This window comes from Pseudopodoces humilis, chromosome 23 (assembly GCF_049639895.1).
Source record: "Pseudopodoces humilis isolate 2021_Gansu_Grassland_sample_001 chromosome 23, ASM4963989v1, whole genome shotgun sequence".
Lineage (NCBI taxonomy): Eukaryota > Metazoa > Chordata > Aves > Passeriformes > Paridae > Pseudopodoces > Pseudopodoces humilis.
This window is the reverse complement of record NC_142222.1, coordinates 3,116,623-3,143,717: the sequence shown is the minus strand read 5'-3', so window position 1 is coordinate 3,143,717 and position 27,095 is coordinate 3,116,623. Positions and strand designations below refer to the sequence as shown.

Sequence of the window (27,095 nt, the reverse complement as noted above, 5' to 3'; positions counted from 1 at the left end):
AGCCTTGTGCTGGCACTGCCATGCCAGGGATTTGGCAGCTGGGAGGTTTCTGTGATTCCCAGCCATTTTTTTCCTCCCAGCTCCAGTGAGTGTGTGCATCCGGCACGAATGGGCACTGGCAGAAGGATTTGGGTGGAGGATGCCTGGTAATGGTTCTGTCCCAAGGCTCTTAAATTCTTCATTCAAGGCTGATAGAGGTGGTCTGGCCTCCATAAAATCATTTCCTCACTTTAGGTTTGCAGCCATAAGTTGGTGTTCATCATTTGGAGCTGGATTATTGTTGAGAAATGTTTGCCTCATCACACTCTGATAGTTCTGCCAAATTCTTAGTGCCACCTCCTCTGTCATTTAGGAGAGAAAGTCCTTTGGGCTCTCTTATTTTGCTTCTTTTGTTTGGCTTTTCTTGCACTTAAAAAAAATCAGCTGGAAAAATTTGTATCTTCATTGGCTGGGAGCTGATCTTGGCTTTTTGTGGAGAGAGAAGCAAGAATTCCATTCCAGAGTCACTGCAGCCCTCTTTGCAGCCAAGGAAAAGTTGCTGGTTTGCTGGGAAGCAGCAAGAGAAATTATCTATTAGTGAAAAAGAATAATAACAATCTAGCTGTAGGGCAAAAAAAAGAGTTTAAAGGCTGTGCCCAGCCTGGTACTTAAACATGCACAAATTTAAATGTGTGAGTAGTCCCAGTGGCTTTGGTGAGCTGTGCTTGGCTGTGGTTAGAGTGCAGCACTAAATTCAAATGAGGGTAAACAGGATGGCTCCCAAATGGCACACGTGCTTAATGCTCTAAATGTGATTTAAAAATAGAAATCTTTGCATCCCCAGAAACGTATTTCACAGTGAAAGCAGGCCTGTATAATTCTGGCTCGTCCAGTAATTACATGCTGTTTATCTAAATAAAATTCATTCAGATGAAGCCTGGAACTTTGAGTTATTGCCCTTGATATTCTAAAATGTAAGGATTCTTCAATCTTGCATCCAAATAACTGCTACATTTGATTTCAGAGGGGACTAGTGGAGCCTTGTTACTGCCTGAAGGATTCAGGGAGATTTTATTTGCGAGCTGCTTTAAGATTCTTCAGCTGAAATCTGTTAGCATGGAGCAGCCTTCTCTTTAAGACTAAGAATATTTTACAAGTGGAAAGATAATTCCTTGGATTGCTAACAGCTCTTTAAGAAAGAGGGAAGACTTGGATATAATGACATTTATATGCTTTGATTATTTGACAGCAAATTTCTGTGTTAAAGTATCTCTAAAGATTTATATCCTTCTGTGCTGTTGCATTGCTGTTCCTTCAAGGTCTTACAGGGCATTCTAAATGTTTTCTTGCAGCCAAAGAAGCCAAAGGTCCCTGACAATCCTTTCCATGGCATTGTTTCCAAGTGCTTTGAGCCTCACCTTTATGTGTATATCGAGTCCCAGGACAAGTGAGTAACCAGCCTCAGTTTCAGGGTTTATTTGCTTTTGGATGTGTTGGGTTGTACTGGATTCTGTACTCAAGCTGCAGAAAATTAATTTATTGAAGCTCTGCTGCCTGATTTCAAGAGGAGCAGTGTTTGTGGTTCAAGAAACTTTGAGTGGGGCCTTTGCTTGGACAAAATGAGTGTTCAGAGGGCTGTGGAGGTTGGTTTTGTGTGTAATTGCAAAGGGCTGCAGGAGTGGTGCCCACTGCCTGTCTGTGGAAGGGGCTTGGAGTTCCTGAAATGACTTCTGTTGCCTCTGCAATTCCCACTGCAGACATTTGTCTTTCATCTCGTGTCTTTCACAAATAATAGGGTTGGGTTTTCTGTAAAATACACGTGTGGCTTCGTGGCAGAGGAGTTGCAAGATTTGCTTTGTAGAAATAAGTTATTTTTGATCCTTAGATGAAAGCTGCTGTAGATGAGTTGGCTGTAAGATATCATTTTATCATTGCTCACAGGTTGGGACTTTGTCAGGGGCTTTAGTCCCTGGCACCCTTCTTCATCTTCCTTGACTTGCAGCAAAACAACTCAAATGAAAGGAGCTTTCAGCTTCGAGCTCTGAGAAGTTTTCAGGGCTCTCATCACATTTTCTTGTGCACCTTGATTCACACCAGGGTTTAAATAATATCTCAATAACAACTGCAGTGGCACCTGGGAGAAGAAATAGTTGAAAAAGGTTAAATTTAGTCTTTTAGCACAGATTAGTGGCTGGAAAGGAGGAGTTGCCTACTTTGTGTATCTCATGTGTGTGTGCTCTTCTATCTTCCAAGGCTTCACACATGAGAGAATGTGTAACTTGAGGCTTGTAGTGTCCTGATTTTATCCAAACTCCATGATAAGCATCTTGAAAAAGCTTTTCCATGTCCCATCAACTCTTTATGCTTAAAAAAAAGCCATCATTAAATAGCTGAAACCTTGCACAGTGCTGTGTCCTGCTGGGTTTAGGTTCTGCTCTGCAGTATAACAAAGGGAAACTGATATTTCCCCCCTGCCCTCAGCCAACTGAGCACAGACTTGTTTGAGTATTTCTTCCCTTCTCACTGGGGGCCATTTTAATCCCCATTTTGGTAATTCTACCCCACTGTGCTCCTAGCCCCTTCAGTTGCCTTTTTTTTTTTCCTTTTCCTTTACAATCATGAGATGTTTTATATTAGCTTTATAGCCACAGGCTGCAGGGAGTTCAAAGGAAAATTGCCACAGTATTCCCCATGCTGCTCCTGACTGCCAAAAATTGCTTTCCTTCACGATTTTCTCTCTTCTTCTTCCTTTGATTGAACTTTTGAGGAACCTGTTGCCAATGTCTGAAAATGAGATGTTGCTTAGATCACTAATTGTGTGTTTGAGCTCTGACTAGTGAGAGCAGTGTGATAGTTCTGTTCATCATTGCCTTAAATCTGTGGCAGAAAAGAGCCTGGACATTTTCTGCCAAAAAATTGTTTCCATACCTGTTTAAAGAAATTTGGTGCCAAGATCTGTAGCAGTTTAAGAGGACACACCTGAAAGAAGGAGTTTAAAGATGCTGCTCTCCACCCTCAGCTGCAGAATAATATCAGATTTCTGACCAGCAAAGCAGATTTAATTCCTGTCCCTTTGGGATGTGAGTCTTTAGCTCTCCTTTGTGGTCAGCTGGAATAGCAGGAGCACACAGATGTGAGCTGAGCTGTTCTGCTGGAGAGGAGGAAGAGCTCTGTCAGGTCTGCAGGGCTGAGAGTTTGCAGAGCCCTCCTTAAATCTGCTCAAAGGCACGTCTGAGTCAAGAGTGCTCGGAAAACTGGCACTTTGTGCTGTGTGTTTGCAGCCTCATCATCAGCAGAGGGGCTTCCAAAATTCCCAGTGTGTGGAAACTGCTCTGCAGTGCTCCAGGTGTCTCAGTGCCCAGCTCTGTTCACATCACTGGGCAGACCCAGCTTCCTGAGCACTCTGTTCTTCTCCCGTGCTGCTCAAGAGTTCCTGGTTCCTCTCGTGACTGCCAGAGGTGCAGAACCCCAAATGGGTTGAGTGAAAGAAGAAAAAAAAAAGGATGAGGAATGCAGGAATGAAAAGAACCAGAATAGAATTCCCTTTAAGTGATTTCATTTCATTTTTTCTCTTGGTTAGATTCGGCGAGTTCTCACTCCCAATAAATGTGCTACTGTTAGGAAATACCACATCTGCACTACCAGAGAATTTTCTTGGAGCTTTTTCTGCAGAGTCTGTGGAGAAAACATTCATTTTCTGTAGCTCTCCTGCCTTCTTCATGTTTCATCTCCCAGCAGCTTTTTCTGCCAGACTCTCTGTGCTCCCATTGTACCACACAAACATTTGTGGCTTTCGTGCCATATTTGGGCCAGCTGAGACTCATGTGAAAGTTTGCCATCAACCAAGGTGTGCATTAATGATGTATTAGTTCTTTTATTAGTGCACAATATCCTGATGTTTTGCTTGCACCAGTGCCATTCTGAAATAGGAGCAGTCCCATAGCCTGGTTTGATGGGCAGTTTTATCCAGGCTGGGATCAGAACAAGTGTGAAGCCCCAGCGCTGCTCTCCCAGCTCTTCTCGACAGCTGCATTTTCTCCTGCATCCCAGTTGACAAGACCTTGTGGGACCAGGAAAATGCAGATCCATTTCACTTTGCCTCGGAGAAGAGGAGAACATGTGGGCTAAGCATAAGGAAACAAAAGCCATTGACATTCCTGACCATGTCTTGAGACTGAGAGAAGGCAAAAACAATCAAGTGACTGCTAAGAAAGCTCCACTTTGTTGCCCAGCTGGAGCCCAGCACAGATGCAGAGGTGGAGGTGCAGCTGTTGAATTTGACAAGGAGTGAGCCACATCCTCTTTCCTTGAGAAGCTGCAGGAATCTGCAGCCTGCAGCACATGTGAGCCCTCCTGCAGCAGCCATCTGTTTGGCTCTGCTACAGCTACAGAGGGAGGCAAATTCTGCTTCTCTGTGGCCCAACACAATCAATGCTTCACTTCAGCCTTCAATTGCTGCTGCCAGTGTGGAGATTTATCACATCAGTGGAGCAGCCTGATGTTTTTACAGTGCCTGTAACACAGCTGAGGAGCTGTGAGCGTGGAATCAGAGCTGTGTGCAGTGCTCAGGCAATAGGCATGGAAAAAGGGGCTGCTTGTCTTTGCAACAGCCTGGCTAAAGACAGCCAGTGCTGCTCCATGACTGACAGTCCTGACATTCCAAACACATTTCTGGAGGTAAGCTTGGCCCAGCCCATCAGCCATGGTAGGAACTCATCCATTCTGAGGCAGCAACCTCTGAGTGTATGAGGGAAGGGACTTGTGGGTTCTCTGGTAAGGTGGAATCAGAGGGGGTTTTTTCTCTCATGAGAGGAAAAGCAAAAAGAGGTGGAAACTGGGGGGAAGTTGGCATTGCAGGCAGGTTTTTCCCCTTTCACTGGCAGAGGTGAGAATATGCTGCAGAGTCTCAGCCATTCTGAGGATTTGTCTCTCTCCTTAGGAGCCCTGGGTCATGGCACAGCCCAGCCCTTGCACCCTCCAAGGGGTGAAGGTTGTGCTGTGGGAAGAGAAGATCATATTCAGAATAGGAACATAAAGTACAGGAACTCCTTCTGGTCAGCAGAGTACCTCTCTCATCTGAAAGGCCTATCCATTTCCCAAAAGCCAAGCTTCCTTGAGGAAAGCTGTGTGTGAGTGTGTGTGGGGGAGTAGGTTTTATTGCAGGAATTCAGTTCATCTGGCAAAGGTTATTCCACAGAGCTGAGCTGGGCTTGGTCTCCGACAGGGATGTGGGGGAGTAGGGCCAGAGGAACTCCCCGAGATCAGAAGATTCTCTGGTCCTGTGCTGATGGCTCTGGCCCTCTGCCATGCTCAAAAGCCTTTTTGTCCTGGTGAAACGATGAAGTTTATTGTTGCCTAAAGACCGAAATATTTGAGTAAGGACCAGGCTGTAATGAATCACTGGAGACAATAAGAGGGCTTTTGGAGCTTTTAAAAAGAGCCTTAAGTAGGAAGTGCACTTTGTGCTCAGGCTAAATAAAACTTCTTTAAAGGATGTGTGAAGCTGTGCAAAAGCAGGTGGTATCCAAATGGGACCAAGAAATGGCAAATGGCACACACCATTTTGAGCACATCCCTTCAAAATCCATATTCCCTGAGGTCTTCTCCGGAGGCCGCTGGGATGGGAAGCCTGACTGTTCCTTTTCCTGGTGCCAGGAATGAAACTCGAGCACAGGCTTAATGCACTTGCATCAAATGTGCTGAACCAAGTCCTGGCAAACCTGGGGGCTTTTATGTGTGGCTGGAGAAGAGATTTGAAGCTGCCACTAAAACTCCCGAGCACAAAAGGCTCGGGCTGTGGAATTGTGTGAGCTTTGTGCTGGGAGCATGGAGATAAGAAAGGGCTGGGAATACCCAGCTGCTACACCTGAACCTGCTGCTGTCACAAGACAGGGCATCTCATTGGAAGCATTATTCCCTCTCTTCACTCCAATTCCTCCCTTAACAGACTCAAATATATTTTTGTTCCCCACATCAGGAACCTGGGTGAGCTGATTGACAGGTTTGTGGCTGACTTCAAGGCTCAGGGTCCCCCCAAGCCCAACGTGGACGAAGGAGGAGCTGTCCTGCCCAGCTGTGCTGACCTCTTTGTGTACTACAAGAAGTGCATGGTGCAGTGCTCCCAGCTCAGCACTGGTGAGCCCATGATAGCCCTGACAACCATCTTCCAGAAGTACCTGCGGGAATACGCCTGGAAAATTCTCTCTGGAAACCTGCCCAAGTGAGTTTGGCTTCCCCCAGTGCTGTAGACATTCCACTGCAGTGAGGAGCAGATGATTTGTAAAGATAATTAATGAATACATCCTTGTGAACACTCATTTCCCTGTCAAACACCCCAGGTAGCAGCAGGATCACTCCATTTACTTCATGGTTTTCTCCAAAGTTCAGTTTCTTGCACAGAGAAAAAAGCAGGAGAGCAAATGGGCAGTCACACATTGTTTTTCTTTTAAGCACCCCTGGAGAATAACTTCATATTTGGCTTTGATTTGCAGCCAGATTTGCAGTTTCTTGAAGTTCCCTTTGAAATGCCAGCCCAAGTCTTTTCAGAGAGGCCTGGCTTTCAGAATTGCTACTTGGGTAACCAGCTCCTGCTGGGATTCTCAGCTGCCTCAGCCCAACATCATCCATATGGTAATTTATAATGAAGGTGGTTTATTTGTGAGATGCTGAAGTGCTTCCCTGTACCTCCCTCTGCTCTGGAACATTTTATCTCTGTTGAAATAAGATCTGTAGATGTAAATCCAGTGAAGGGAAAGGAAATCATAATGAATTTGCACCAATATGTATCAGAGTACAGGCTAAAGGTGCTCCTGAGATGTTGCCAAAACTCCACTGCACATAATTTTATTTGCTATTTAACATCTTCAGTTAGTTTCCTTTGTAAACCTGGGAGCAGCAGAATGACTTTCTGAAACCAATGAAATCTTTCACAGATGGAAGGGGAGAGGGTTCCATCCAGACAAGTGGAAAGATAAATTTAATGTGTGTTCTCCATCAGACCTCAGTTGCATTCTTTATCCACTTTTTTTTGAGTGCTCCATTTTTACTGTCCAAGATAAATATCACTGTCCTATTTTTTTTAATGGATTTGGATTATAAAGAGTTGAGAGGTAGGGAATTTCCTGCCTCTAAACTGCTCTGAGTCTTTCTTTGTTGATACATGAACATTACTCACTTGAAGACAGTGAAGGGGAAGGCACATCTTGTATAATTTACTTTGTTGATACCATCAGCTTTTAAAACAGGTTGCCAAAGTCTCAAATGCATGTGGACAACTGTTTAGTGCTGCAGAGATAAATATGACAAGTTTCCTGATAGTTCTGAGGTTCTTCTGTAATCTTTAATTAGATTTTGGATAACTGGCAGTGAAGGTGAAGCTACCTGGGGAAGGCTGTGTTCCACTTGCATCCTAATCTGTTTTCTTGTCAATGAGTGAGTTGTCCTTCACTTGAAGACCTGGTACAAAGCTCTTTGTAAAAGGAATTCCTTCACCAAAACAGCAGTTGTGGGTTTGATGTCCTGTGTTGGGTTGTGGTCATAAAGCCTTTTTATGGCATTAAAATCCAGCAGTAATTTTGCACCTTGTCTGTACACTCAAAAACCTCACAAGTTTTATCTCTTGGCTTGTTTTTTGTTGTTTTTTTTCCCCCAGGACAACCAGCAGCAGTGGTGGGCTCACCATCACAAGCTTGCTGAAAGAAAAGGAAGGTTCTGAAGTGGCAAAGTTTACTTTAGAAGAACTCTGCCTCATTTGCAGCATCCTCAGTACTGCAGAATATTGCCTGGCCACCACCCAGCAGGTGAGTTTTTCCTCTGAGGGGGCACCAGCTCCTCTTCTGTGTTGCAGTGGAGACTGGGACAGCCAAAAGTACTAAAAATTCCATTGATTATTGAGCTCTGCATTATTCATTCTGTATTTCAAAAGAAAAGAATTGATTTTGTTATTTCTACCTGAGAAAAGTAATTTGCTTGTAATCCTGCTTTGCAGCATCAGTTTTGGGTTCCATCCTTTTCTACTTGTTACGTAATTTGTTTTGGATTGGGGACCAAACGTTTTTATTTTTAAAGTTTTTGGGTTCATTATCTCCCCTTCACAAAAACAAGCACAACAATAATTCGAAATATTTTTGGAAAATACTTGCATGAAATCTTGGGCCAATGTGGAGTGGAGAGAGGAGGAATTTATGCTGATGTGATTTGCAGCCGTGCCACTCATTACATTCAGGTGCTTCCAAAATGCCATGGGTCAGGAATGAGCTGTGATGTTTGGCTGTGTCCAGACCTCTCCACCACTAGTTCTGGCAATCCTCCTCCTCCTCCTCTACAGTCTGGGCACAGGCAGAGTGTTGAGAAACATCTTTATTAGCAGGACAGATGCCACGGTGTTAAGCTAGTACGGTAGCATGTCATACTAGAGTTACATATTTGACCTTGGAGCTTTAATTCTTTGGGGACGTGGAGCCACCATGGCCCATCCTGGCAGATCAACAGCTCTGGGGTGCCAAGAAGGAAAGATTTCCAGTGTCATTGGATGAGTTTTGGGTATAGTTTGGTCACAGATTAAGTTTGAAGAAGCTGACCTTTCCAGGGCATAAGTTTTCAAGAACGATTATTTCAAGTTAGAAACCTGATCTCCCCGTTGCTTGTTTTGTTTCCCAACAGTTGGAAGAGAAGCTCAAAGAAAAAGTGGATGCGAGCCTGATGGAGAGAATCAACCTGACAGGAGAGATGGACACCTTCAGTGTGTATGTCCAGCACCTGCCTCCTCCCACAATGTATCAAACATCCCTTTTGTCAGCCAGATGGGGCTGGAGCAGTAACAATCCTGAGATCCTGGTGGATCCCCCCGGATCTACAGCCTGGGCACAGGCATTTCCCTGCTGAGGGAATGGTATCCTCTGGCTGCTCCAGGAGCAGCACTAGCACAGGCTCTAGCTGCTCCCCGTGCTCCAAGCCAAAGGAACAAGAGCACTGGAAAAGGGAAAGGAAATAGTGAGTTTCCATTTGAAACATCATTTGCATCTTGGCAGCTCTGCGAGGTGGCTGTTACATTTCAAGAAAGGAAGCTATTTCAGTACATTCCTTCCTGCTTTAACTTCCCCCTGTTAATCAGCAGCCTTGTCAGTATGATCAAACCCCATTTTAGATGACATAAAAGACTGATCCAATCTTATATTTGGGGATTATAATTGAGAGAAGATTATCATTCATTAAAATAACTTTTCATGTAACGGTGCTAAAAATATTCTGCTCTAACATCCTTTCCTCTCCACCCCTGACAGACAGATTGAATATATTTTTTGAGACAAGAAAATTGAGGCAAATGTTGTTTTGCCTCATATCAGACAAAAGAATATCTTGGCAAGACTGGGAAAATAATCTCTGCCACCAGCTTCCCCTCTCCCTAAGATTCAGCCCAGATAGCAGTAAGGTTTTTTTTCAGCAGACTTCCTTCCTGTGATTCCTCCTCTCCTGCTGCAGTGGACAGGATCCCACTGAATCTCCATCCAGCTCTTTCACATGTTCTCAGGCTCTATTCCAGGCTGCAGAGGCTCCCTTCCCTTCAGGCTCTTCTCAGACCTTTTTAAGAGTGAATCCCTGCCTGAAATCCAGGGTTGCTGTGTCCACTCAGCCAAAGCAAGCGAGGTAGCAGTGAAGGAGAATTAAAATGAGCCATAAGATGGGATTCTCTTATTATGGACAGGTGGAGGGTGAGTTTTGCCAGCAGGAATCAGCAACCTTGAGTGGCTGCTTGGTTTCCACAGTGGCTGCCTCACGAGGTGGTTGGTCCCAGACAGCCAATGTGAAGTGTTTTGGAAGTTGTTTAATGTATAGCTCACATTTGCTGCTTTGGACAGGTTTAAAGTCCAGCTGACAGGGCTGATATATCTTGTAACAAAGGCTTTTAATTGACTTTCATTCTGTTCCAGCTGAGGGCTTTGTCCAGCCTTCTGTCAGTGTAAGTCAGAACTATAAACCTCGCTGGCGTTAGCTCATTCAACATCAAACAAGTGGTTTCTTCTGGGATTTGATGTCTTGTTAGGCACAGTCATAAAATAAGTGATAAAACACTGTTTATGCACCCTGGAAAGTGTTTCTTCTTTCAGAGAAAGGCAAGTGCAGAACCACCCCAATTGTGTAGAAAAGGAGGGGTTTATCCCTGGGGTGGCAAAGCAGTTTCTTTAGGGAAAGTGGGAGAAATTATGAGCTCTTCTCGAAGTTCAAGGACAGAAGAATTATTGTAATGTAAATCCAGAAATCCATCATTTCCATCTGTTCTGTGAGATGATGGGCAGCACTCAGAGAACCCCTCAAGTGCTGGGCTCACTGTAGCTGCTGTACTGCTCCTTTATGTCCTCAGCTTCCTGATCCATTTCTTGTGTGCCTGTCAGGGATTGTGTGAGGAGTCACCCACTGCTGCCTGGGGTGAGGATTTTGTCTTCCTGCAGATCCCTCTCAGCACATCCTGATCCTTTATGTTCCAAACACATTTCCTGCTGCACCACCATCCCTCCTGAGCAGGTGTTTATTTTGAAGTGCAGACAAATGGGTTTCTCTCCCTGTTTGCAAACTTGTGACTTTCAGGTGAGAGCCTGCACTTGGTGATGCAGCTTCTGACAGACTCCTGGGCATAGGCACACAAGTGGTGGAGTCACTTTGAGCTTTGTGTTTCTCTTTGGTGCTGAACCACAGCTCTTCCCTCCCAGTCAGTGGCAGCAGGTGCCCTGCAGGAATCAGCAGTGCCCATGGGGTGGTTATTTCAGTCTGGCTCCCTTGGCCTGGTGGAATCCCCCAGGGAGTGGATTATGTGGTGCCCAGCAGAAGCAGAGGCACCAGCAGAAACAGTCACGGGTTTTTTTTATCCCAATGCAAGTTTTAGATTGTGTAACTTGAAGCCTGTAGTCACTTCATCTCCCATACTAATTTTTCCAACTAATTTTGGATGAGTTTGCCTTTACAAACAAATGAATTTCTTTGAAGGAAGCATTGTACTTTGCATCATGTTCCTTTATGTGCTGGAGCCTGTAGCAAAGGGAACAGGCAACCTTTTCTGGGTTGTGGTGAAGAACAAAACCCAGGTCAGAGTTAAGTATGGGTGACACCATATCTCAGTGAGCAGTGAATCCCAGAGCAATATCCAAAACTTCACAAAGACAACGAGGGGGAGGGAAGATGGTTTGAGGAAGCATTGCTGAGGTTTCTCACAGTCCTGTGATTCTCATCTGTGCTACCATCATGAGAAAGTGCAAAAGTAAAATCCACTTCTTACAAATACAATCCTGAGGTTGTAAACACGCGTCTGTGGCAGATTTAGAGTTGACACTGCTTTTAAAAACTGTGCTTAGAGAAACAGAATTAGTTATTGCTTCTAGCAGAAGCTGTCTGCAGTGGGAGTGCTGGTTCTGTGCCCCTGAGGGGGGTCTGAACTGCTGCAGGCAGAGTTTCTTGGCTGTTGTTTTAGGATCAGCTGCACCTTTGTGCACATCATAATATGGTGGCCTTAAATATGTCTCTAAACAATATCATGCTGTTAAAAAAAAATAAAGAGGGGAGGGAGGGAGGGAAATGTGTTTCACTGATGTGTCCTTTAGTCTGGTATATGTCTCAGGAACTCAAACAATGGATGGCAGCAGTCCTAGACATAGTGTAAATAAGACATCTGCCTTCATCTTCACACATGGGAGACACAGAACTCATGCAGATGTCATTTTTAAAATCCTCTCTGCAAGTTCCTGTGAGCAGTAGAATATTGGCTGTGAATAAATGGAGAGATGATAAAAATGTTGGTGTTACACAGACTGGATTAAATTTGAAGCTGAATCCCAGTCTGGGTTTGATACTTGGGGATTTCTCCTCTTCATCTGCCACCTTTGATCCCCAACCCCTTATTTGTGTTAAAACAGAGGAAGGTCAACTGTAAAAACATGCTTTCTCCACTGGAGCCCTTTGTGCAGCTCCCTGCAGAATTTCCCAGCTCCTCCTCAGTACAAGTTGTAGCTGTGTGCATTCACATCACAGCACTGCTGTCAGCCAGTAGAGGATTTTCCTCCTCTCACAGTCAAACACTCCAGTTCTGGCACTCTATTACTCTGTGATTCTAAAACTCATGCTTGATTCTTTTTTTTTTTTTTTTCCCCTCCTTTGCAGTGTGATCTCCAACAGCATCCAGCTGTTAGTGCAGGACCTGGATGCAGCCTGTGACCCTGCCCTGACTGCTATGAGCAAGGTAGGGGTGGATTTTCAGGAAGAGGTCACCTTAAGATCTTTGTGGAGTTCTTGTGTGCTTTGACTGCTTGATTTCACTACTGATACATTCTTTTACTCTGATTTTTTTTTCTTACTTTTTAGAGCAGCAAGTGCTGTATTTATAAATACATAACTCACTCCAAACCCTCTTATTATTCAGATTAGAGCTTTCAGGCTTTTTGCACCACATTAAAACCTACAGACAATGAAATACATTCAGTAAGTACTCAAGGCTTTCTCTTTCCACTCCCAATGCCAGTGAGAGCATTTAAAATTGGAAAAACTTTTGTCAGCGTAAAAATTCGAATACACCTTCACGTTTGCTCTCCCCTTTATCTTCTTTGGCAGGGAGTTTTACCAGCCTGCTTGTTTGGGGCTCTTAAATGGAGGTATTCAAATGGAGGTGATGTGGAATTGAGATTGAGCCTTATTGCTTCTGTGATCCTCTCAAGGACATATGGAGCCATTCCTGGAGAGGCCCCTATGACTGGGGTTTAAGGATTTTGTTGCAGTTACACTGCTGGCTTTTATATGTTTGAAATGCAGAGTTGTGTTTCCTTGCCAAAGTATTGTGAAAACCCAGACTTGCTTTAGACAGAGGTGAAGACAACAAAAGTGGATTGAACTATATATATATATTTTTTTTTAATTAGAAATATTAAACATAGAGCTCCATTTTTGTAGGATCAACACACTGTCTCGCTGCCATGAATTTTAATAGCTTTCTGCTTTATGATGTATTCCAGCTGTAACCAGCCCCACCACCCCCAGCTAATATTTGAAGTGGAATGCAGCTGGTAATAGAGCTTGTACAGGTTCCAAATGGAAAGGGGATTTTTTTTTGCCCAGTCAAATAACACCACTAGGAAAGGCTCAGCACTTCAGGTGTTGCCTGTGTGCTGTGGCAGCCCCTCAGATCTCCTGAACCTACAGAGTACAGTAATATTGGAGTCACTTAGCTCTGGCTGTTTATACCCAAGTAAACCACAACCTTGAGAAAGCAGCAGCTGGTAGGCCATTTATTTTTGTCTTTGGAACACTGGTAAAATGCAGCACATGTGATGGGACTGATGATATATAAACAAGTTTAAGTGTTATGAAATTAGCTAAATAAATACTTGTCACTTGTGCACACACTCCACTATTTGTATCAGACAGAGTCGCTTTTATGTGATTTTTTTATTAGACCTGGATTTGGTGCAAGAGGTTTTTTATCTTCACCCTTCTCCTCCCTTTCCTTCAGGGCTGGGTTATTACTCTGACACTTGAATAAGAAATGCATGTAATTATTTAAACACAGAGTTAGTATTTGGAAATGTAAAATTTCAGCCTGTATTAAAGAAATAAAGATTGTGTGGCTGACCCATTCCAATTTTGCTCTCTCAAGATCCATACTCCATTAGGGCTCTTCCTTTGTTTAGCTTCTTTTCATTTACTTCACTCTGGTGTCCTCCAGGATTGAACATTCCCAGTCCTTTGTTGGAGTCTGGCTTTGGATTTTTTATTTTTTTTTCCTTTGCAGAAATGTTCAGGAACTTTAGAGGTAAATTATGAAATGCTTAAACCTCTCAATCCACTTTGGCTGCAGGCCACATTGAGGGATTTAACACAGAAAACAGCATCAGGAATATTGCTTTCAGCTGGGAATGCTGCTCTGTTTCCATGATTCTTTACTTTGTGTGTTCTGAATAAAATGGTAAATGCTGAGAAGGCCCCATATTACCAAATTTGTCGGTGATAATCCTTACTCAGACTTTACAGCAGGTGTAGGATGATTAAACAGGGCTGTAGGACGGGGAGCTGGGATGTGGGTGGGAGGAGAATTTGCCCTAAACCCCCTGTTGTTATATTCTGGATAACAAAGAACTGTTAATGTGTTTGGACTGATCTGTAGCAGGCACTCACATTGCCTGGTGTGCTTCCTTTTTAATCTCTGGGATGAGGGAGCTGCTAATCTGCATGGGATGTTTTCACCCCAATTAAGTTTATGGATTGCACTGGGTAAGGCTTGATTTACATGCTGAATTAAGCATCGATTTATATGTAAAACTGTGCCTGTAAGTGGGGCTGGGGGACATTTTAGTGCCTCACATCGATCTCTTGCTGGCTTTTTACATTTTCCTACAACCTTTTTGGCACAGCTGCAATTCCTGGTATCCTCCCAGCCGAGTGGACAAAGCAGGGCTTTAATCATTTCTCTGCTCCACACACGGAAAACCCCAAGAGCAGAGCAATCAGAGCTGCCAGCTGCTAATTAAAAGCCCTCAGGAGAGGGCCCTGGAACACTGTGCAGAGTGTGACAGTGCAGAGCCCAGCTTGTGGCCCCAGACTCTCTTCTCCCAGCACTCCCCTCCCAGCCTTTCCTGCAGAAGCAGCTCCAGGTCAAGGCAGGCTGGAGCCTGCAGGGAGGAGCTGGCAGTGAGGATGCTGCTGGGAACAGGGAGAATTGGAGATTCCTTCATTCTCTGCTCAGTCACAAAGCAGCCCCTTTGCTGGAGGGCTGAACACAGGGGAGGGAGCTGGTGGCTCTTTGGGGACACAGAACCATGGCACACTTGAGCCCCTGCCGTTCCCAGGAGGCAGAACAGCTCTTGGGAAGTGCCAAACCACCCCAGTTTTGCCCAGGGTTTCTCTCTCCTCCTGCCTGTTTTAACCTTAACCTTGTGTTTTGTTGTGAGAACCAGGAGGTAGCAGCAGCTCTTCCACCCCTTGCAGGCACTCCGTGTCCTCCCAGCCTGCAGGTGCCTTTGGGCTTCTCCCTTTCACTGAAATCTCACTGCTCCTGTTCCTTGGACTCATTTCCAGCTTGTGTATGTAAACTGTGTGGATATCCCAAGGAAAACACAGGACAAGGGAAAAAGAGGAATAAGTTTAAAATGACAGGAACAAAGCTTTACCAGCAGAGTTGGGCTCATATTTCTTTTGATGACTTTTCAGTATGTGTGCTATTCCTTTCTCTGCAGCTACTGGGTGGTGTTTTTTTGGGGTGAAACACACCCACATGCACACACACACACACAAAAGGACTATTTTTACTGTTCATGCTTTAAAGGTTTGGTTGTAAAGTGTTGCTTTTGGAATGATGACCAACAAAATGAAAAAGCTACTGTTTCATTGTTGGTGCAATAATTCAGCTCAGCAGTCCCTTCCCACTTTCTGGCTGTTCCCACTCTGTGGGGATGGTGTGTTGGGTGAGGATTGCTCTGTCAAGAAGGGAATGTGTGAATCCATCAGGGAGAAAGGCACAGAATATTTTGTTTGGATGTGATCATTACCATGAGGAGTAGAAAAGCAGGTGACCAGTGACAGGACTCGAAGGAATGGCTGAAGCTGTTTTAGGTTGGATATTAGGAAAAGGTTTTTTCCCAGAGGGTGTTGGGGCACTGACCCCAGGGACTGGTCACACTCTCAGACACAGGGTGGGATTGTTGGGGTGTGTGTGCATGGCCAGGAGCTGAAGTTGATGCTCCTTGTGTGTCCCTTCCAACTGAGGACATTCTGTGACTCTGTGAAAACCTGTGGGGCAGGTGATGAGGGAGATCTCCCTTCCAGCCCTCCAGCTGATGTGAGATCAGCAGGCTGGGGATTGCTTTGTTTGGTTAACAAAAAGACAGCTTTAATGGGACATCTGTAGACTCAGACACTGTGGTTTTGCAAAGAATTTGGCTTCTCTTTCCCACTAAGTCACTTAGGCTGCGTGCTGTTTGGATGGAATTGAGTCAGCTGACTTGCAGGGGGCAAAGTAGCCAAATTAAATTAAAACCAGGAATAAAAAACTTTCTATGCAAAATGCAGAGCTTGGGAAAACAAGTTTGAGGACAAACAGCCCCTCAAAGGAAAAGCTCCTCTTCCATATGTGCCCAGTTTCCTTTCCTGATTTCCTATGAGTTTTCCTTCTGTCTCATCTCCAACATGAGGAACAGATCTCCAAAGAGTTACTGGGAGAACATTGCAGAGTTCTGAGCAGCAGCAGAACTGAGTGTGCTTTTCTGGATGCTTCTGTTCCTCAGTGAGACTCTGGTGGACCAAATCACCTCTTTTTTTGTTTGTTTTTTTGTTTTTCCACTTGACTTAAATTGGGAGTACCCTGTGTGTGCTGCAAACCAGGCTCAGAGAAAAGTCAAATTGAGCCACACATCTGGCTCACAGGGGCTGTTCTCTTGAAGTTCTGCTGAGAATAAATGAAACCAAAATGGGAGGTTGAGTAACTCTTCTTCTGTGCTTTTTACATGCATTTGGAAGAGCTGGAATTGGGCATCTTGGCTTGTACACCAGCAGTGTTTTCAGTGAGCTATGCTGGTACAGAGTGCTTTGGACTTTAAGACTTTTTACCTCTTCCATCTATCTGTCATCAATCTCACCAGTATTAAAGTCTTGGCTGCCATACAGGAATCCAGACTTTGCAAGCTTGCAGATATTTTCTCAAATGCCTGTAATCAGGATTTATATGGGCACTTCATCCCAGCAAATTGGAAACTGTTAAATATTAAAGCAGCCTGGTGTGCTCCAAAGGCTGTTTCAATCCTAGTGGTCCCCATTTATGTGGGTTACTGGTCACAGTCTCTGTTCTGGTGCAGAAGGGGCTGTTCTGGCTTTTCTTTGTGTCTTCTTATGGAAGGATTTTGCCTAATCACTTTTAATGATGAAGAGCTTGACCTTGGTGGTGAATTGCAGAGGCAGTCTCTAAATGATTCCTTAGCAATCCCCTGGCAGGAAGTTTGTACAATTTCCCTTACCTGCTGCTTGAATCTTAATGAATTGAACAGTCATTTTTGGTTGTTTTTCCCCTTTGTGCAGATGCAGTGGCAGAACGTGGAACATGTCGGTGACCAGAGTCCTTATGTCACCTCAGTGATCCTCCACATTAAACAGAATGTCCCCATCATCCGTGACAACCTGGCCTCCACAAGGAAGTATTTCACTCAGTTCTGCATAAAATTTGCAAAGTAAGTTACCAACATGCAGAGTTTATTCAGCTCATCCCATAAAACAGTGTGATGGTCACTGTGTGTTCTCTGCCAACTGCAGAAAGTTTTGGGTTTGGCATCTTTAAAAGACTTGGAATATCTGACTTTAGATATGACTCTTGCTGTGAGAAAACCTACTTTTCTTCCATGGGGCTTCCAGGGACTGAGAAATTTGCCTCAAAGTAACATTTACAGTAAGCCCTGTAAGAAGGGCATGTGTGAGAAATATATTCTACCTTCACAGTCTAAAAGCTGCTGGTCTGTGCAAAAATAGCTCAGTCAGGAGGGGAAATTCCCATTTGAATGTTGGGGGGTATTAAAGTATCTTCCTGGCAAGTCACTTGAAGTTGAGCAGCATGAAAGAAATGACAGCAGAGACAGAAATCCCCCTTGCTGCTGGATTCAGGGTGGACATCCAAACTTTCATCTCTGTGTCTGAAACAAAAATTCAGCTCTTTGGGAGGATAACTCTGAGCTCTTCCCTGGTTGCCTGTGGCCAGCTGAGCTCCACATGTCAATGCCCCAGGAAAATCCCTCAGGAGGGCTCTGCCAGTGTAGCTGCTGCTTTTGGTGTCGCATGTGACCGTGCTGGGGGACTTGTGAGCAGTGGCGTGCGTGTCATATGTCACTCTAAAATACCTTAACATTTCATTCATCTCTGATAAGGTAATCACCCTAAAATAAGCTCCCTGGCCTGGCAAGGACTGTGTGGGTTGGAGATTTGAGCTGCAGCTCCTGCCTCAGCAGGGTGGGATGCAGCAGCTATCCTGGGAACTGGGAGCTTTCCCAGCAGGGAGGCTCTGCTGGGAGTTTCATCCCTCTCTCTGTCTTGGGGTACTCATGAGTTTGCATTAAGGAGCAGTTACTGATAAATCACGTAATGGTATTGCCCAGAATCACTATTCGAAATGCTGTCTCAGTGAGAATTTATTGTACAGAAACCTTCTGTGTGGTTACGCTCGACTTTTATGTGATAAATAAAACCCCCATTTATTCAGCTGTTCACAGCACACTCTTAATACCTCAGCTTAGTTGCCTCCCTTTTAACTTTATTGTTAGGCACATACCAAGTAAACTCCAGATGAAACAGCTCTTAGATTTGAGTGAAGGTCCCATCTAAGCTGAGTGTCCTCATCCATGAGCACAGAAGCCACTGCTCTCCAAAACCCCTTTTTTAAGACAACTGCAGCTCTTACCTGCAGCACATTAAAATTAAGACACAGTCCTGAACTCAGTGTGCCATGGATCAGGTGTAGAAGGGTAAAATGGATTCCTGAAGATTGATTTTGCTGGATCAGTGCAACTTGGTGCTAAGAAGAACCAGCCCAGTGGTACGGGAGCACTGATCTCCTTAAAGTGCCTTTTAATGCCTACAAATATTTGTATTTTTGAAACTCTGAGTTCTTATGGAATATGCTGGCTCGGCCAATATAAATACCTGGCCTTTTGTGTGCCCCACAATGCTGCAAATCCTTTTAACAGGCCTTGTGCTTCTCCACATGTTAATGCCTGTGTCTTTGTGAGCTGCCACTTCTCGGCTCTAATGGATTGTTTAAAGCGCGAGTGTTGAGTTACAGGACCACAGGGGAGAAGGCAGCTAAAGTCACTAAATTTAAAACAGCAGGATCTGAGCCAAGTCTGGAGAGAAGAAAAATGGCCATCAGAAATTGCATCAATCCTCTAACCTAATTTGTCATTTTTGCTTTGTTTTGACCGATGTGTGAGTGGCACTCCCTGGGGACAGCGAGCAGCCAGCAGCTTTCCAGGAGGCTTTGGCAGGCAGGGTGGGGGGCTCCTTGTCCTCTGAAATCAAACCCCAGAGCAGCGAAGCCGTGGCTGCTATGCTGGGATGTGTTTGGGAAGTCCATGACCTGACCTCAATGAGGAAGAGATTAGAACTGAGAGACAGGAAAAACAAACACTTCTCCCCCTCGCCGGGGAAGCGGCTCCTCCGTTAGCGGCAGCCAGGCGTGGTGGGTGCTGTGTCCTTCCAGGTGCTCCAGCTAAAAAGTGACAGGAGTTTGGTGCAAGAAGTTGTGATGTGGAGGCTTCTGGAGCTTTCAGAGCTGAGCTCAGCCTGGGCAAGGGCTGGTCACCAGCTTGGAGGACATTGTAGAGCAAAACCTTCCTCGGCTGCAGACTCAGAACCTGTGAGGAATGTCCTGCAGTAGCTCAGGCTGTCAGACAGACAGACAGACTGTGGTTGCATGTCTGTCTGTGCTTCACTCAGCAAGGCATTGTGTCTGATGCATCATCTGTGCAGGGGATTAGGAAAACACAGGCTTTGGTGGAGCCCCTCCCGTTGGATGGGAGCCTCTCAGATGCTGTGGTTCCTCATCTGTTTTATTATTACACTGGGGACTTATCTGCTTCTAGGGAGAGTTTGCTGGGCTCAGTTTTATAGCTGGAGCTGTAAATGAATTCTGGCATCCAATCTAGCTGTGATTGTGCAGGGAGTAAAGGCATTCAGAGCACAGAGCCTCGTGCAGAGCATTACCCCTGAACATGCACGTATTATTCACATCAGGATTGCCTGCTGTACTCTGAGAGCACCAGGCACTGAGTCCAGCCTAGGCAAGAGGCTCCAGTGCATTTTTCTGTTACGTGCAACTGCTCTTGATGGTCTCTGCTAGTCCAAAAAAAAAAATGGTGGGGAGGAGAAAAAAAAATCCAGAGCAGCCCTTGGCTCTTACAGTTTGTCTTGTCTGTCCTGCTGGAGCTGGGAAGCTGTTTCCAATAATGCAGTGTGAAATAAGAGGCATGTGGGGATGGAAGGTTGCTTTACCCCTCTGCACTGATGGTGGGTGGCCATCCAAAGGGGCCTGGGAATTGTTTCATGCAAGACAGACTGCTGTCTATGGGAGATTGTGTGGTTATATAGAAAAGAAGATTAAAACCAACAGGGGAGGGGGTCCTTGGGCTGCCACCCTGCAGAAGGAAAGGCTCACCCTGTTTCTCATACACAACATGAGCTTTAGCTCCATGCCTGACCTTGCAGAGGGAGGGACAATTGGATCTACCTACACTATCAAAGGCACTATTAATTTCTTGCTCTCTTCTGCCAGCACTGAGCTGCTGCATTCAGAGTTGCTGCCAATTTATCATTTTCTAGAATCACCTAAGCTCCAGCTGTGCTCATCACTCTCTAATTGCCCTCTGGGAATTAGTTATAGACCTGAAAAATGGACTTTTAAAACAGATAGGTTAAATCTCCACTGTAATGCTTTTGTGCAAGAGGAGCCAGGGCTTCTTTTCTTCTTCCTCTTTCTGTTTTGTTGCCAGGGTTGTTTCTCTGGTGGCCAAATTCAATGCTGCTTGGGGGCAGCCCAGTAGCTGGTTCTCAACAGTAGTTTGAAATTTTTCTCCTTGACACCTCTCCAGGATAAAATGATTCACTGAGAGAGGTGGTGACTGTGTCTGAGGGAAGGAACCTTTGCTTATGAGGGCTCTTCCTTTGGGTTTGCTCAGCAGCTTGGCATGCTCCGTGCCTGAGCTACACTTTTGTCATTCTTCCATGAGAAAGGATGAGAAATAAATGTCCTGGCTTGGAAAACAGGTGGCAGGACAAACAAGATGCTATCCATGCTCCTTGCTTTGTGGGGAGGAAACAAAAAGCTTAACAGATGCGAGGAGGAAACCACACTGAATTTAGATCATCATCAGGAGCAGCCTCAGTCCAAAGCACAGCAAGCAGACCCACTGACACTCTCCTAGGACAGAGCCATTAAAACATGAGAGCTGCCACCAGGTCATGGAAATGTGAGCCCTGCAGGCATTCAGCCAAAGGAGGACATGTGAAAGAAGCAGAGTACATTAAAAACAAGGCAGCAAGAGGAAGACTTGTTCAAGTGGTGTGGTCCTGACAGAGTTTGCTGCTCATGCAGCTCCTGAGCTTTCCTGGTGCTGCTCCTTGGTGGAGTGGTTGGGCAGGAACTTGTCCTGCGGGAATGAAACTGCTTCAAAGCCTCAAATCAAGAGGCAAAAAGCAAAGCTGATGCTCTGAATTGGTGAATATTGGGCTTCCATCCTCACCAAGCTCTCTCTGATTGGGCAGTCATTTTTCTCAGTCTGGAGTCCATGACAGTAAAATACGATAAATGGTGTTTTCCTTTTCACAAAACTTATCCTTGTCTTGATTGTGTTGGCCAGGAGCTTTCTGGAAGGATGCCTCTGTGTGAGTGTCCAGGGCCCAGCAGACCTCCAGCCTTGGCTGGACCTCAAGTTCAGTGTGTAATATTCATGTTATGGAATTAATTGTGTGCAGGAAAACATAGGTTCTGGATACAGTCAAGATACATCCAGTCATGTGCAGTGAGACTAATCCTGGTGTGTTGCTGTTTTTATGAGGCACAATAGTTTGTTTGCTGACCTTTTACTGTAATATTTCATATTTAGTTTATAACAATTAATTTACCTAGAGTGTGTGTGCAGCTTCTCGGTAAACTTTGAAATCAGGAGGGATTAAAACAAAAGAACTGTCCCTAGGGGTTGGGATTTTTTTATTTGGTATATTTAACATGTCTGGAATCAGTTTGGGAAGCTGGCACTCAGAGTTGTGTCTTTGTGGAAGCCATCCTGGTTTGGTTCTGCATGCTTTGTCACCACAAAAGACTGTCTGACTGCAACTATTCTTATGTAATTGTGTCATTTGGTATCTCTCCTGCAGCTCCTTCATTCCCAAGTTCATTAACCATCTCTTCAAGTGCAAACCTATCAGCATGGTGGGTGCAGAACAGGTAAGAAGAAATAGGTGCATTGGTTGTCATATTTGATGGCTTTTGGGTTCAAGAAATTGAGTCATCTCCCACCCTGCCTATGGGCTGGACCCTGCTGCTCTGGGAGGATGGCATTTGGATTTCATCTGTCCCCTGCACACAGAGCTTGTTAGCCCTGTGGGCTCATTAAAAAAAAATAAAAAGGAAAAAGGGGAAAAAAAAAAAAAAGCAGAAACATCCCCCTAATGGGACTGCAGTGAACTTCAAATGGGTGCCTTCAAAGCTGCTTGGGTTTTAGGCATCAAAGATGGTTCTGAGCAGTGTCTGAAAAATGAAACAGGAGCTTTACATCAAAACCTTCCTCGTCCTTAATGGAAAGCAAATGAGTAAAGCTGGGTACCCACTCATCTTGTGTGATGAGCAATAACCTGAGAGTGATTAAAGGGAGTCTTTTTAAAATAAGCTGCTCAAGTGATTAACCAGCAGTGGGCTTGTGTCTAATGTTAAAAGCTTTCAATATTCCTGTATGGGAATAACAGGCCCAATTTGCTTCTTTAAAGCAGACTGGGAAGGTTTTTATTAGCCTGATTCCCAGAGAATACATCTCATTAGAAGTGGAACATACCTCCCTGGGGCTAAGGGTACAGAGGTCTCAGTAGCTGATCTCTCTGCAGCATGTAGAACCCCAGTTCCCTTAAAATCTTTTGAATCCCCCTGGTCACCCACCAGCATCTTTCCATGCCACTTTCTCCTCCCTGGTGCAAGTGTTGCTGGGGAATGCATTTTCCTGGCCTTTCTCGTTCTACACACAGCTTTTTCCTGCTGTTTGCTAATAATTACAGTTGGAATATGAATAGTGGGGTGATATTTATGGAGTTATTCAGTGTTCAGTGCAGGGAACAAGACCTGTGGGGTTTTGCTTTCTGTATTTTCCTCTCTGACTTAACAACTCTGCATCCCAGCGAGCTTTGGCAGTGAGTTAGCAATGGCAGGGACCTGGAATGGTTCACAGGGGAAAATGGGGTGGGGAAACAGAGTCTGCAAGAGCTGTACCTGTGGGAAGGGCTGCAGAACTCCTGTGAGCCATGAGAAAGTTTATGTAGGAAAGGTGTGAACTCCCCAGCCATGGAATCTCTCCCTCTCTGGGATCCCTGGTAGACACACAGGAATCCAGCTGTGACAGCCTGAGCTGTGGGCTCCAGCAGCCTGGGGTGCACAGCTCATCTGTGCTGTGGTTTCCTGGCTTCCCAGGAGGAGATTGATGGCATCAGTTCTTCTCTTGCAAATCATGGGAAGGCAGCACCCAGCAAGGACACGGTGCGCAGATAACGGGGTCCAGATTCCAGCCAGCCTGACCTGCCTCTCCTCCTCCTCCTCCTCCTCCACAGCCCTTGTGTTCCTTTGAATTCCCACATGTGCTGAGGCCAGTGTTCACATGGTTGTGGTCGCTGCTGGGTGTTCTGCAGTGCCCAGAATGTTTTGTGTCCCTGCAGAACGAGCTTCCACTGGCTCCCTTTGTGAGGAAATGCTCTGGGTGTGCCTATTGGGCTTCCACACTCAAATTGGGCTGCTCTTCCTCTAGTTTGATTTCAGATTTCTGTTTGTCTCTTCAGACATACTTTGTGCAATCAGAGGAGTGTGGGATTCAAGATAAATTTGTTCTAATTTGCCTTAACCCCCACAGCATTTTGTCATGAGACAGTGCTGCTCTGTCTGGGCTCAGTTTTATGGCTGCCGCTTATTTATTTGCTGAGGTAGTAACAAACAACATCCAGGTTGTGAGCTGTTCTCAATGTAGATGTATTGTGTGACAGTTTTTAAGGAAAGAAACCCCAATCAAGGGGCTGAATAAATGCAGAAAAGCTGACACTGTGGGTGGCAGGGGGCAGGAGGAAGCTGGTGTTAGTTCATTTGACCTCGGTATCTAAACCATGGTACAGCTCCAGGTAGTCAGGATTGTTTCACTTCATACTGCTGGGGGAAGGACTGGAAATCTGTGCCTGATGTGCCAGATGTTGGGCTGCCATAAGTCATTTCCAGTCAGCAGAGCAGTGCTCTGTTAAAATCAGCCAGGATGCTGATATGTAGCCATGGGTGATCATATCTCCTGGAAGTGTCATGGCTCAGTTCCTCCTGTTCCTGCAGTCCAACCACCAGGACTTCCTCCAGTGTGGGAAGTGTTAAACTTTTAGGGATGTTGGGTTACAGCAGCTGACAGATCTTGGTAGAAGGAGCCTGAGTAACAGAGTGTGGTTAACTCTTGCAGCTGCTGCTGGACACTCACTCTCTGAAGATGGTTCTCCTGGATCTGCCCTCCATTGGGTCCCAAGTGGTGAGGAAGGCTCCTGCCAGCTACACAAAGATAGTGGTGAAAGGCATGACTCGGGCTGAAATGATCCTGAAGGTAACTCAAGACTTTTGTTAACCTGCCAGCCAGACTGCTGGACTGGGAATCGGAGCGAGCGAATTCCAGGGGGCCCTTCCTTTGAGTGCAGCAATCTGCAATTGCACATGAGCGTTTGTGAGCCTGGCTGGGGGCTCTGCCAGCTGCTCACAGAACTGGCTCACTCCCCTTGGGTTTGCCCCCACTCTCTCCTAATACCACATTTGAGTTTTCACCCTCACTTCTCAGGGCAACCAAAGGCTTGAGTTCTGTTTGCTTGGAGAGTCGAGGCACCAGGTTCCCTCAGGAGCCTGTGAAAATCAGAGTTTGCATCCGTGAGTGTCTGCTGTGGGGCAAACCCCAGGGTTCAGGTTACTGCAGGCCTTTGTGCAGACTCCATCACGCAGGGGAGCCAAGCCGTGCTTGAGTCACCTGTTTACTGTCTAGTGTAACAGCCAGTGCAAACATGTCTGGGTTACTGTATTCACCAGAGCCCTTTTTTTCATTTTCCAGACCTGGTGCCTGGAAAATGACCCAAAAGCAGTGTGTTGTCTTCATAAAAAGCAACAAGCAAAGCAATCTGCCCTTCCCAGTTGGTGCCGGAGTGAGAAGTCAGGTTTGATCCCGGGAGAAGCCGTGGGAGCTGTACAGTTGTACCCTCCTGGGTGATGGGATTGTCCCCTGCTCAGCAATGCTGGGAAGGCATTCCTGTGAGGGAATTAGTGGGACCTGGGGTCAGGCAGGACAGGCAGCTGCCAGCCAGAGCCTCCTGTAAAGCACAGCCAAGGCAAGGGGGGTGAGGAGGCTGGGCTGTCCCTCCTCGCCTGCTGCTCAGCGTGGCTCTGCTCCCATGCCCAGGGGAATGTCACAGGGCTGTGCTCTGCATTCAGGCATTAGCTCTCCATGCTTTTGGAGTAAGGTGACTGAGATGTTAGTGAATTGTATCCAAATTTTCTTAGAAATGACCTGAATAAAAATGTCCTGGTTTGTGCTCATGGGAGCAGGGAAGATTGGTGCCTGTTGCACACAGAACAGGTCTTTCCTTGGAGCTTATGTGTGAATCAGAAGAGTAATGGAGTTAGTTTGTCTGCCCTTAGCATCCCATTGGAGAGGAAAGCAGCACATGGAGAGCTGCAGGTCCCCAGGCTGTGCAGCAGCAGTGGCCCTGCTGTCACACAGCCTGTGCTGGCCCTGCTGTGTCACACAGCCTGTGCTGGCCCTGCTGTGTCACACAGCCTGTGCTGGCCCTGCTGTCACACAGCCTGTGCTGGCCCTGCTGTGTCACACAGCCTGTGCTGGCCCTGCTGCTGCACAAAGCACTTCTGGCCCCAAGCGAGGGCTCTGGCAGTCACTGCAAATCAAACAGCCACAGCCTGACGGCACTGGGAGCTCCAGAGTGTGTTCCCAGCCTTGTTGTGGGGCAGGTGATTCAGGAAGACAAACTTTGGGCCCATGGGCAGCACAAATAAATCCATTCAGCTGAGCCCCACGAAGCGCAGATGGGAGCGGGGAGGAGGGCGCCAGGCCGTGCACATCCCACAGAGCTCTTCCCCTTTTCCTCTGGCTACACTGTCTGAAGCTCCAGCTTTTCATCTTGGCAGAAGATTTTTACAAGGGCTGTAAATTAAGGATTTATAAGTGTATACATGGCTATGATGTTTCAGTGGTCTGAAGTGCAGGGAAAGAAAGAAAGAAATGTCTTGGTGACAGAATACAGTGTGGGGTGAGCTGGGTCAGTGCAAACATATGGAAATGTTTTTGGAGACAGGGAAGAGTCTGGCCTGGTGCTGTTTCTGCCCATTTACACACACACACACTCACACTCTTCCCCAGAAAGATGGTCTGGCTGTCCAGCATTATCAAAAGATGTGCTGTCTGTGGAGCTTGCAGCTTATGTAAGAAAAACACATCAATGAGGGATCCTCTTACCAGCTTTGAGGCCATTTTGATTTTTTTTCCTGTTTTTTATGATTGTTCCTGGGCAGATGTTGGTGGGGGGGATTCCCATCCTTCATCCCAGTCTCTCTGGAGGTGTGTCCAAGAGGAGCTGCACCCCAAGGACAGTGGCCACTGGGGACATGCCAGGAGAGCTGCAGAGCAGAGAGCTCTGGCCCTTGCTGTCCTGGGGACTGAGGGAGTGACCCCTGAGTGTTGTCATATTCCCCTGTGGCACACTGTGTCCTGGCTCCAGGCAGGAGGGAGCAGGAGGACACACAGCCAGAGTGAGGGTCTGGACTGTGTCCAGGCTGTCTGATCTCCGGGGACTTTGTGAGTGTCACCACCACTGCCAGTGCTGTCCCCTGAGTGACTCCCAGCTTGTCTTCCCCATCCAACATGATAAAATCTTGAGCTTCAACAATAGCCCAGTGCCTGCCAGCCCACAGGCCACAAAGTCCTGCTGCTCTTTGAAACATGATGCAGAGCCCTGAGCAGCACTGCTGTGCTGAAAGAGACCAAACTCCCTCCCTGCTCCTTACTCTGCTTCTCTCCACTCACCTCTGCCTCTTTCTTGTTCCTTAAACATTTTATTTTAGGAGCCAGTCCTGCTGTCATTCCTGTGCCAGAGGTGACTGAGCACTGCCTTTAACTTCTACTATTTGTCTGATCTCTTTTTCCTTGTCTTGGCAGGTGGTGATGGCTCCACATGAGCCCCCAGTTGTGTTTGTGGACAATTACATCAAGCTTCTCGCTGACTGCAGCACTGACACATTCCAGAAGATCCTCGACATGAAGGTTAGAACCTGTCCAGGGCTTCTGCTCATCCTCTAGTGCTGCTTTGGGGTTGTTGGGGACTTTATCTCAGTG

General features: G+C 45.9%; 1 protein-coding gene across 1 annotated transcript in view; it reads left to right on the top strand.

The window, feature by feature from the left end:
* Window positions 1–27,095, top strand: part of VPS53 (VPS53 subunit of GARP complex) — a 61,242-nt gene that overhangs the window by 31,813 nt on the left and 2,334 nt on the right. The window contains exons 13-21 of the mRNA XM_005525718.3: window positions 1,332–1,426; window positions 5,957–6,199; window positions 7,631–7,778; window positions 8,641–8,723; window positions 12,127–12,205; window positions 17,023–17,171; window positions 21,859–21,928; window positions 24,174–24,311; window positions 26,919–27,023. Coding sequence (XP_005525775.1) covers window positions 1,332–1,426; window positions 5,957–6,199; window positions 7,631–7,778; window positions 8,641–8,723; window positions 12,127–12,205; window positions 17,023–17,171; window positions 21,859–21,928; window positions 24,174–24,311; window positions 26,919–27,023 — 1,110 coding nt within the window. The remainder of the gene's footprint in view (window positions 1–1,331; window positions 1,427–5,956; window positions 6,200–7,630; window positions 7,779–8,640; window positions 8,724–12,126; window positions 12,206–17,022; window positions 17,172–21,858; window positions 21,929–24,173; window positions 24,312–26,918; window positions 27,024–27,095) is intronic.